Raw genomic sequence first — 12,168 nt, 5'->3', positions numbered from 1 at the left:
CTGCCTAGAGGTTATAGTCTGGAAGAGATGGGGAGCTCAGACCAGGAAGAGGTATCTGCTAGCTGAATTTTCTCTCCCTTAATGATGTTCCAGGGTGACTGCTTCTGTAGAAAGAAACCTGTCACTGGATTCTGCTGCTGTCACTAGAACATTATTGTTGTGTAGGTAAAGTTAGTGGGACAATGACAAGTCTACAAGATGCTCATGGGAAAGTCATGGCAAAAAGGACAGTCCCTGCCATAGTCAGACTTGCAAGTCACTGCATGTTCCAACTACTGTCAGAGCTACAGGAGTTTGGCAGCAAAGCCACAGCAAGGTTTACCTAGCCCAACTACAGCCTCAAGAAAACACAATGTCATGGGGACACAGAGTAGCTTTGGAGCTGCTGTGTAAAATAACCTTTGACTGAATCTTCCCAAGAATCATGTTTATTATCACAAGCATGTAATTGCCCTCTGCTCTTAAAATGCCACTCATAACTCAGGAGGGATGGTTGACAGTTATTTAAGGGAACAAGTGTATGTGAAACTCTAAGTCTCAATCCTTGTGATGGCTCCATTACTCTCTTTTAAAATAAGTTATACTGAACATTAGACAATGGTTTACATAACATTCCAAAAGGCATCATCCAAAATTTGAGAAGACCAAGGCATTGGTTCAACATCAAATTATGCTCAAATTCTGACATATAACCTTCAACCTGAAATAATTAAGATATTTGATGATTACCTAATTATATATTCTTCATCTTTCTTGTCTATCAAACAGATTATAATATGATTACTGATATTGTAAATGAAATGGATGTCTGCTTTGAATCAAGATAAATATAAAACTTCCATATCTATAATTTCTTACAGTTCGAGAATTACTAAAAATTATAGGTTTGGGAAAACACTCCAAGATATCAATAAAAATTGAGCATAAGCCAATTCCATCATTCATGACTACGAAACTAAGAGATGCAGTGACCTTTTACAAAGTAGAACAAAAATTCTGCTTAAAATAAATATTCCTTTCCATTAGCTCTTCATAAACAGCTTCCCGCTGATGAAACTCTAATCTCTAAACACTTGCTTGGTCTTGTTCTCGATGCTCAGGAATTATTGTATCAACAAAGATCAATAGAGTTAGAAATGGATTTCATAAAGATTATTTACGTCACTCTCTCTAATCTTAGCAACAAACAGCTTCTTGCAATGTTTCCCAGTGGCAACATTAAAGAAAACAACGCGACTCTATTCCTACAAACGTCTAGCAGTATAAGCGGTTGACGTTTCAAATTATTTCTTACCTATTAACATCCCAGATTTTACTTGTCATATCCAGTGAGGCAGAAGCCACGAAATCACCACAAGAGTGCCATGTGCAGGACCATATGGCATGGTTGTGTCCTGCGAAGGTCAAGATGCATTCACCTTTTGAGAGATCCCACAGTTTAATTGTGCTGTCACCACTTGAGGTAGCCAATTTGCTGCCACTGTTTTCAAGAAAACAAGAAGACAATTTAAAACAAAATAATTCAATTTTTTGTGAACCATATGTTGTATGTGTGTGTATAATATATAAGTGCTATATATTTATATTAGTATGTCTATACTATTTTGAGTGATAAGTATATTTATTTGAGGTTTGCTTTATTTAAACACATAAATGGCAAATTTTATGATAATATTTGAGTCTACAGAACTGATTAGAAATTCGTGCTTTGAGATAAACTGCTACTGTGAACTTTCTAAATTAGATCTTCTAGAATACTCATGATTAATGTACCAACATAGGACTTTCTCTTTTAGCCCGAGTTGAGTTCAAGGTTATGTGTTACACTATACGAAAAAAAAAAGAGACTTCAAAACAAAGACCATCTAGACGTGTCAAGACCCTTTGAAAATAGAATAGGAAGAAAGATGTTGTCATTGACCTGTCTCATGCTGATTAAATTCTTCAAGAAGAAGATGAGGAATGAGATGTTATTTGTGCTATATCATTAAAATGAGAGTTTGAAGTTACTGAGTAATTGAGGATGAATCATTTGATAGTCTATTGAAGTTATTAGCAGATATTATCAAAGGTGTAGCTTTCAAAGAGTGGACATTGAGTCCAGTTTAAGGAAACAGAGGTTGTCAGTGATCAGAAGCGGCTTGCTTTTCTGGGGGTATGGGAACAGAATGTCAGCTGCAAGCCAACCTCATTTCGATTATCTCTGTGCAAGTTGACCTTGAATAGTACTTAGGTTCTTTAGTAGTTTTCACCCACTGAATCTTAATGAACCAGTGTGGTACTTACCCTTTATCAAGGAAGCTTTATTTTGCAGCAGCAGGATTTCATTACAGAAAGCCACAACTGGTCAAAATGAGAACAAGTGAGCTCTCTCCTTACCAGTGGGACTACTGATTAGTATTTAGAATGCAGTTAGGAACCATGCTGGTTCAGGAAGGTGGCAGTAGACAGACTTTCCTTCTCTATTCATAGCACAACTTTATTCACACATCCATGCAGTTTTACTTATTTATTCTAAGGTGTTTTCTGAGCACCCCAACTATGCAAGCATGATGCTAAAAACCCAGAGAAATGATATCACTCAGACATCATCTGAGGAGGAAGCCATTATGATTCAGTGGGTGAAAGCTACCAAGGAAACCTAAAGTGTAGTTAGCTCGCAGCTGCATACCAGCCCCAGCTACGACACAGCTCCTGCACGTAAGGCTCAGGGTACATTACCAAAAAGAGGGCAGAAAGATTGTACAAGCTGGAGGACCAGGAAGTCTGCTGTGAGCCAGCGTCTCCTGTACACATCAAGAAGCTGTACCCATGATATCTCTACAACAGGGCTACCTGAAAGACACCCGAACAATTCCAATAGGAGTTGACGTCCCATTGTAGACAGGGAACATATCAAAAGCCTCGCACCCAGATAAAGAGCTACAGGTGATTAACAATTGCTGAGAATCATTTTTGGGGTGAGCCCTCTGACTGTTATCCCATAGCAAGTGATCAGCCCTAGAAGCATGTACCTGCCCGCAGCCCTGGATGGAATCAGCGGGTTCTCTGTGTTTGTCTATTCTTTGTATTTGTATATAACAATAATGGTTAAAGCTGGGGAAGGTATGGATGTGGAAAGGAAGGGGATTTAGACACAGAAGGTGGGGAGGAAGGAAAAGGGCAGAAAAATGATTTATTTATATTCTAAATTAGAAAAAATGGCAAGATGAGGAAAGGTATTTGGTTGTTAAAAGCAAACATCTTTTTATTCCAAGTAGGACATGAGATTCTCATTTGTACAGGAGAAATGGCCAGCATTGCAAGGAGATCTTGAAAGTTTTACAGACATGATTAGTGGACTGAAGATATTCTCAAAGCATAGCTGAAGACTTTCCATCTGACAGCCAGTGTTTGCCAGTGAGAAAATAAAGAGAGCTTTTGTTTCTCAGCAACTGTTTATTCATGTACTTACTACTTATACTTTTAGTTTTAATATTTAATACCAAACAATAAAAATTACATTTATCCAAAATATTTAAGCAAACATAAAACAACCCCTTCCTTCCTTCCTTTCTCCCTATTTCTCCCTTCCATTCTTTTTTCTTTTCTTCCTTCCTTCCTTCCTTTCTTCCTTCCTTTTCTATAACCTATTTCTGATGGGCAAAAGGCTATCATGTACGAAATTCTTCATCTAGGATACATTTCTTTTTCCCCCTGTGGTTGAATGAAGACTCTCCTGATAATTTTAAATATACATCTTTCTTAATTTAAAACACAACTGGGATGTCATATCGTCATTTCTTTATAGGTGTTACAAACTGATATTTTATAATAAAAACAAATAGTCTTCAGGGAAATGCAAATCAAAACAACCCTGAGATTCTGCCTCACACCAGTGAGAATGGCTAAGTTCAAAAACTCAGGTAACAGCAGATGGTGATGAGGATGTGGAGAAAGAGGAACACTCCTCCACTGTTGGTGGGATTGCAGACTGGTACAACCATTCTGGAAATCAGTCTGGAGGTTCCTCAAAAAATTGGACATTGAACTGCCTGAGGACCCAGCTATACCTCTCTTGGGCATATACCCAAAAGATGCTCCAACATATAAAAAAGACACGTGCTCCACTATGTTCATCGCAGCCTTATTTATAATAGCCAGAAGCTGGAAAGAACCCAGATGCCCTTCAACAGAGGAATGGATACAGAAAATGTGGTACATCTACACAATGGAGTACTACTCAGCTACTAAAAACAATGACTTCATGAAATTGGTAGGCAAATGGATGGAACTAGAAAATATCATCCTGAGTGAGCTAACCCAGTCATGAAAAAACACATGTGGTATGTACTCACTGATAAGTGGATATTAGTCCAAAGCTCAGAACACCCAATATACAATTCACAAACCATATGAAGCTCAAGACGAAGACCAAAATGTAGATGCTTTAGTCCTTCTTAGAAGACAGAACAAAATACTCACAGGAGAAAATACAGGGACAAAGAGTGGAGCAGAGACTGAAGGAAAGGCCATCCAGACTGCCTCACCTGGAGATCCATCTCATATGTATCTACCAAACCCAGTGACTATTGCTGATGCCAAGAGGTGCTTGCTGACAGGAGCTTGATATGAATGTCTCCTGAGAGGCTCTGCCAGAGCCTTACTGATACAGATTAAGATGCTTGCACCTAACTATCAGACTGAGCATGGGGACCACAATGGAGAAGTTAGAGAAAGGACTGAAGGAGTTTTGCAACCCCATAGGAAGAACAACAGTATCAACCAGCCAGTCCCCTCCCCCCAGAGCTCCCAGGGACTAAACCACCAACCAAAGAGTACACATGGAGGGACCCATGGCTCCAGCTGCATATGTAGCAGAGGATGGCAATGTCTTACATCAATAGGAGGAGAAGCCCTCGGTCCTGTGAAGGCTCATTTCCCCAGTATAGGGAAATACAGGGTGTTGAGGTGGGAGGGGAAGCATCCTCTGAGAAGCAGCAGGGAGGGGGATGGGAGAGGAGGGAAATGGGAAATGGGACAACATTTGAAATGTAAATACATAAAATATCCAATAATTTTTTAAAAAAGTTTTAAACATTATAACTCATAGTTGTGAACACTTCTAAGAAAAAGAAATACCACTCTTTAAAATGTGGTATACTCTTGGTTCTTGTAAAGATAGAGAACATTTCTGAGGAGGAGAAGGGGAGAGGAGAGGGAGGAGGAGGAAGAGGAAGAGGAGGGAGGGAGGAGAGGAAGGGAAGGGAAGAGAGAGAGAGAGAGAGAGAGAGAGAGAGAGAGAGAGAGAGAGAGAGACCAATTTAGGATTTCTCTAGCATCCTACCAAATCCCCAAGAACAGTCAAAATCATCAAAAAGAGCAGGGAAAATATTTCCCTTGTTGCTAAGTTCTGTATTTGAAGGCCCTAACTCCCAATGCATCCACATGTAAAACATATGAATGCCATTACACATGTGGCTACAGCAGGAGCAAGGGAATTAGACAAGGTCATCACATGCATTAGACATTCAAATGCTCAGGTGGTTCATTCTCTTCAGGCTCTATGAAGAGGGAGGGGTCAAAAAAGCTAATGCACACATTGTTTCTTTTTAATTTTTAATGTGTGTGTGTGTGTGTGTGTGTGTGTGTGTGTGTGTGTGTGTGTGTGTGTGTTGGAGAAGGTGTATCACTGGGAATGGACTTTCAAAAGTCCATGCTAGGTCTAGAGTCTCTTCTCTGCCTGCTACCTGTGCATCAGGGTGTAAAGCTCTCAGCTACTGTTCCAGATCCATCCTATCTGCCCCCCCCCACACTGAGATGATGACTCGCCTTCTGAAACTGTAATCAAGCCCCTAATTAAATGCTTTTGTTTATATGAATTTCTTTGGTCAGGGCATCTCTTCACATTAACACATTTATAGAACATTAACTAAGATAGATATATATATACCTGGTGATTTGGATAAGAATGGCTTCCATAGGCTCATATATTTGAATGCTTAGCCACCAGGGATGGACACTACTTGAAAGAATTAAAAGGCTTAGAATGTATTGGAGGAAGTGACCACTGTGCATGGGCCAGGTTTCAGAAGCCATACCAGTTCCAGAATCCCTTTCCTCTGTGTGCCCGTGGATCAGGATGCAGATCTCAGAAACTGCTACAGCGCCTGCTGCATGCTGCCATGGCCCCTCCATGATAAGGATCGGAACCTCTTACTCTCTCAGGAAGCCACATTTTTTTTTTTTTTTTGTAATTTTAGTTTTTTTTTTTTTTTTTTTTTATTAACTTGAGTATTTCTTATATACATTTCGAGTGTTATTCCCTTTCCCGGTTTCCGGGCAAACATCCCCCTCCCCCCTCCCCTTCCTTATGGGTGTTCCCCTCCCAACCCTCCCCCCATTGCCGCCCTCCCCCCATAGACTAGTTCACTGGGGGTTCAGTCTTAGCAGGACCCAGGGCTTCCCCTTCCACTGGTGCTCTTACTAGTATATTCATTGCTACCTATGGGGTCAGAGTCCAGGGTCAGTCCATGTATAGTCTTTGGGTAGTGGCTTAGTCCCTGGAAGCTCTGGTTGCTTGGCATTGTTGTACTTTTGGGGTCTCGAGCCCCTTCAAGCTCTTCCAGTTTTCTCTGATTCCTTCAATAGGGGACCTATTCTCAGTTCAGTGGTTTGCTGCTGGCATTCGCCTCTATATTTGCTGTATTCTGGCTGTGTCTCTCAGGAGCGATCTACATCCGGCTCCTGTCGGTCTGCACTTCTTTGCTTCATCCATCTTGTCTAATTGGGTGGCTGTATATGTATGGGCCACATGTGGGGCAGGCTCTGAATGGGTGTTCCTTCAGTCTCTGTTTTAATCTTTGCCTCTCCCTTCCCTGCCAAGGGTATTCTTTTTCCTCATTTAAAGAAGGAGTGAAGCATTCACATTTTGATCATCCGTCTTGAGTTTCGTTTGTTCTAGGGATCTAGGGTAATTCAAGCATTTGGGCTAATAGCCACTTATCAATGAGTGCATACCATGTATGTCTTTCTGTGATTGGGTTAGCTCACTCAGGATGATATTTTCCAGTTCCAACCATTTGCCTACGAATTTCATAAACTCGTTGTTTTTGATAGCTGAGTAATATTCCATTGTGTAGATGTACCACATTTTCTGTATCCATTCCTCTGTTGAAGGGCATCTGGGTTCTTTCCATTTTCTGGCTATTATAAATAAGGCTGCGATGAACATAGTGGAGCATGTGTCTCTTTTATATGTTGAGGCATCTTTTGGGTATATGCCCAAGAGAGGTATAGCTGGATCCTCAGGCAGTTCAATGTCCAATTTTCTGAGGAACCTCCAGACTGATTTCCAGAATGGTTGTACCAGTCTGCAATCCCACCAACAATGGAGGAGTGTTCCTCTTTCTCCACATCCTCGCCAGCATCTGCTGTCACCTGAGTTTTTGATCTTAGCCAATCGCACTGGTGTGAGGTGAAATCTCAGGGTTGTTTTGATTTGCATTTACCTTATGACTAAAGATGTTGAACATTTCTTTAGGTGTTTCTCAGCCATTCGGCATTCCTCAGCTGTGAATTCTTTGTTTAGCTCTGAACCCCATTTTTTAATAGGGTTATTTGTTTCCCTGCGGTCTAACTTCTTGAGTTCTTTGTATATTTTGGAAATAAGGCCTCTATCTGTTGTAGGATTGGTAAAGATCTTTTCCCAATCTGTTGGTTGCCGTTTTGTCCTAACCACAGTGTCCTTTGCCTTACAGAAGCTTTGCAGTTTTATGAGATCCCATTTGTCGATTCTTGATCTTAGAGCATAAGCCATTGGTGTTTTGTTCAGGAAATTTTTTCCAGTGCCCCCAGATGCTTCCCTAGTTTTTCTTCTATTAGTTTGAGTGTGTCTGGTTTGATGTGGAGGTCCTTGATCCACTTGGACTTAAGCTTTGTACAGGGTGATAAGGATGGATCGATCTGCATTCTTCTACATGTTGCCCTCCAGTTGAACCAGCACCATTTGCTGAAAATGCTATCTTTTTTCCATTGGATGGTTTTGGCTCCTTTGTCAAAAATCAAGTGACCATAGGTGTGTGGGTTCATTTCTGGGTCTTCAATTCTATTCCATTGGTCTATCTGTCTGTCTCTGTACCAATACCATGCAGTTTTTATCACTATTGCTCTGTAATACTGCTTGAGTTCAGGGATAGTGATTCCCCCTGAAGTCCTTTTATTGTTGAGGATAGCTTTAGCTATCCTGGGTTTTTTGTTATTCCAGATGAGTTTGCAAATTGTTCTGTCTAACTCTTTGAAGAATTGGATTGGTATTTTGATGGGGATTGCATTGAATCTGTAGATTGCTTTTGGTAAAATGGCCATTTTTACCATATTAATCCTGCCAATCCATGAGCATGGGAGATCTTTCCATCTTCTGAGGTCTTCTTCAATTTCTTTCCTCAGTGTCTTGAAGTTCTTATTGTACAGATCTTTTACTTGCTTGGTTAAAGTCACACCGAGGTACTTTATATTATTTGGGTCTATTATGAAGGGTGTCGTTTCCCTAATTTCTTTCTCGGCTTGTTTCTCTTTTGTATAGAGGAAGGCAACTGATTTATTTGAGTTAATTTTATACCCAGCCACTTTGCTGAAGTTGTTTATCAGCTTTAGTAGTTCTCTGGTGGAACTTTTGGGATCACTTAAATATACTATCATGTCATCTGCAAATAGTGATATTTTGACCTCTTCTTTTCCGATCTGTATCCCTTTGATCTCCTTTTGTTGTCTGATTGCTCTGGCTAGAACTTCAAGAACTATATTGAATAAGTAGGGAGAGAGTGGGCAGCCTTGTCTAGTCCCTGATTTTAGTGGGATTGCTTCAAGTTTCTCTCCATTTAGTTTAATGTTAGCAACTGTTTTGCTGTATATGGCTTTTACTATGTTTAGGTATGGGCCTTGAATTCCTATTCTTTCCAGGACTTTTATCATGAAGGGGTGTTGAATTTTGTCAAATGCTTTCTCAGCATCTAATGAAATGATCATGTGGTTCTGTTCTTTCAGTTTGTTTATATAATGGATCACGTTGATGGTTTTCCGTATATTAAACCATCCCTGCATGCCTGGGATGAAGCCTACTTGATCATGGTGGATGATTGTTTTGATGTGCTCTTGAATTCGGTTTGCCAGAATTTTATTGAGTATTTTTGCGTCGATATTCATAAGGGAAATTGGTCTGAAGTTCTCTTTCTTTGTTGTGTCTTTGTGTGGTTTAGGTATAAGAGTAATTGTGGCTTCATAGAAGGAATTCGGTAGGGCTCCATCTGTTTCAATTTTGTGGAATAGTTTGGATAATATTGGTATGAGGTCTTCTATGAAGGTTTGATAGAATTCTGCACTAAACCCGTCTGGACCTGGGCTCTTTTTGGTTGGGAGACCTTTAATGACTGCTTCTATTTCCTTAGGAGTTATGGGGTTGTTTAACTGGTTTATCTGTTCCTGATTTAACTTCGATACCTGGTATCTGTCTAGGAAATTGTCCATTTCCTGAAGATTTTCAAATTTTGTTGAATATAGGTTTTTATAGTAAGATCTGATGATTTTTTGAATTTCCTCCGAATCTGTAGTTATGTCTCCCTTTTCATTTCTGATTTTGTTAATTTGGACACACTCTCTGTGTCCTCTCGTTAGTCTGGCTAAGGGTTTATCTATCTTGTTGATTTTCTCAAAGAACCAACTTTTGGTTCTGTTGATTCTTTCTATGGTCCTTTTTGTTTCTACTTGGTTGATTTCAGCTCTGAGTTTGATTATTTCCTGCCTTCTACTCCTCCTGGGTGTATTTGCTTCTTTTTGTTCTAGAGCTTTTAGGTGTGCTGTCAAGCTGCTGACATATGCTCTTTCCTGTTTCTTTCTGCAGGCACTCAGCGCTATGAGTTTTCCTCTTAGCACAGCTTTCATTGTGTCCCATAAGTTTGAGTATGTTGTATCTTCATTTTCATTAAATTCTAAAAAGTTTTTAATTTCTTTCTTTATTTCTTCCTTGACCAGGTTATCATTGAGTAGAGCATTGTTCAATTTCCACGTATATGTGGGCATTCTTCCCTTATTGTTATTGAAGACCAGTTTTAGGCCGTGGTGGTCCGATAGCACGCATGGGATTATTTCTATCTTTCTGTACCTGTTGAGGCCCGTTTTTTGACCAATTATATGGTCAATTTTGGAGAAAGTACCATGAGGAGCTGAGAAGAAGGTATATTCTTTTGCTTTAGGATAGAATGTTCTAAAAATATCCGTTAAGTCCATTTGGCTCATGACTTCTCTTAGTCTGTCTACATCACTGTTTAATTTCTGTTTCCATGATCTGTCCATTGATGAGAGTGGGGTGTTGAAATCTCCCACTATTATTGTGTGAGGTGCAATGTGTGTTTTGAGCTTTAGTAAGGTTTCTTTTACATATGTAGGTGCCCTTGTATTTGGGGCATAGATATTTAGGATTGAGAGTTCATCTTGTTTGATTTTTCCTTTGATGAATATGAAGTGTCCTTCCTTATCTTTTTTGATGACTTTTAGTTGGAAATTGATTTTATTTGATATTAGAATGGCTACTCCAGCTTGCTTCTTCTGACCATTTGCTTGGAAAGTTGTTTTCCAGCCTTTCACTCTGAGGTAGTGTCTGTCTTTGTCTCTGAGGTGTGTTTCCTGTAGGCAGCAGAATGCAGGGTCCTCGTTGCGTATCCAGTTTGTTAATCTATGTCTTTTTATTGGGGAGTTGAGGCCATTGATATTGAGAGATATTAAGGAATAGTGATTATTGCTTCCCGTTATATTCATATTTGATGTGAGGTTATGTTTGTGTGCTTTCATTCTCTTTGTTTTGTTGCCAAGACGATTAGTTTCTTGCTTCTTCTAGGGTATAGCTTGCCTCCTTATGTTGGGCTTTACCATTTATTATCCTTTGTAGTGCTGGATTTGTAGAAAGATATTGTGTAAATTTGGTTTTGTCATGGAATATCTTGGTTTCTCCATCAATGTTAATTGAGAGTTTTGCTGGATACAGTAATCTGGGCTGGCATTTGTGTTCTCTTAGGGTCTGTATAACATCAGTCCAGGATCTTCTGGCCTTCATAGTTTCTGGCGAGAAGTCTGGTGTGATTCTGATAGGTCTCCCTTTATATGTTACTTGACCTTTTTCCCTTACTGCTTTTAATATTCTTTCTTTATTTTGTGCGTTTGGTGTTTTGACAATTATGTGACGGGAGGTGTTTCTTTTCTGGTCCAATCTATTTGGAGTTCTGTAGGCTTCCTGTATGTCTATGGGTATCTCTTTTTTTAGGTTAGGGAAGTTTTCTTCTATGATTTTGTTGAAGATATTTACTGGTCCTTTGAGCTGGGAGTCTTCACTCTCTTCTATACCTATTATCCTTAGGTTTGATCTTCTCATTGAGTCCTGGATTTCCTGTATGTTTTGGACCAGTAGCTTTTTCCGCTTTACATTATCTTTGACAGTTGAGTCAATGATTTCTATGGAATCTTCTGCTCCTGAGATTCTCTCTTCCATCTCTTGTATTCTGTTGGTGAAGCTTGTATCTACAGCTCCTTGTCTCTTCTTTTGGTTTTCTATATCCAGGGTTGTTTCCATGTGTTCTTTCTTGATTGCTTCTATTTCCATTTTTAATTCCTTCAACTGTTTGATTGTGTTTTCCTGGAATTCTTTCAGGGATTTTTGCGATTCCTCTCTGTAGGCTTTTACTTGTTTATTAATGTTTTCCTGTGCTTCCCTAAGTGTGTTCAGGTCTTTCCTGAAGTCCTCCAGCATCATGATCAAATATGATTTTGAAACTAGATCTTGCTTTTCTGGTGTGTTTGGATATTCCATGTTTGTTTTGGTGGGAGAATTGGGCTCCGATGATGGCATGTAGTCTTGGTTTCTGTTGCTTGGGTTCCTGCGCTTGCCTCTCGCCATCAGATTATCTCTAGTGTTACTTTGTTCTGCTATTTCTGACAGTGGCTAGACTGTCCTATAAGCCTGTGTGTCAGGAGTGCTGTAGACCTGTTTTCCTCTCTTTCAGTCAGTTATGGGGACAGAGTGTTCTGCTTTCGGGCGTGTAGTTTTTCCTCTCTACAGGTCTTCAGCTGTTCCTGTGGGCCTGTGTCTTGAGTTCACCAGGCAGCTTTCTTGCAGCAGAAAATTTGGTCTTACCTGTGGTC

At 39.8% G+C, this 12,168-nt stretch overlaps 1 protein-coding gene across 9 annotated transcripts in view; it reads right to left on the bottom strand.

Moving 5' to 3' along the window:
* The window catches only part of Spag16 (sperm associated antigen 16), a 919,670-nt gene that overhangs the window by 459,104 nt on the left and 448,398 nt on the right, over positions 1-12,168 (bottom strand). For 7 of the 9 annotated variants that reach the window (XM_063267621.1, XM_039084101.2, XM_039084102.2 and 4 more), the window contains one exon: positions 1,295-1,480. The exons of 1 other annotated variant lie outside the window; for it this stretch is intronic. In XM_063267621.1, coding sequence (XP_063123691.1) covers positions 1,295-1,480 — 186 coding nt within the window. Of the gene's footprint in view, positions 1-1,294; positions 1,481-12,168 lie in introns of those variants that run through there. One more of the 9 variants, XR_005488954.2, reaches the window with a different exon arrangement.

This window comes from Rattus norvegicus, chromosome 9 (assembly GCF_036323735.1).
Source record: "Rattus norvegicus strain BN/NHsdMcwi chromosome 9, GRCr8, whole genome shotgun sequence".
Lineage (NCBI taxonomy): Eukaryota > Metazoa > Chordata > Mammalia > Rodentia > Muridae > Rattus > Rattus norvegicus.
Note: the sequence above shows the minus strand (reverse complement) of the source record. Positions and strands in the feature narration are given on the sequence as shown.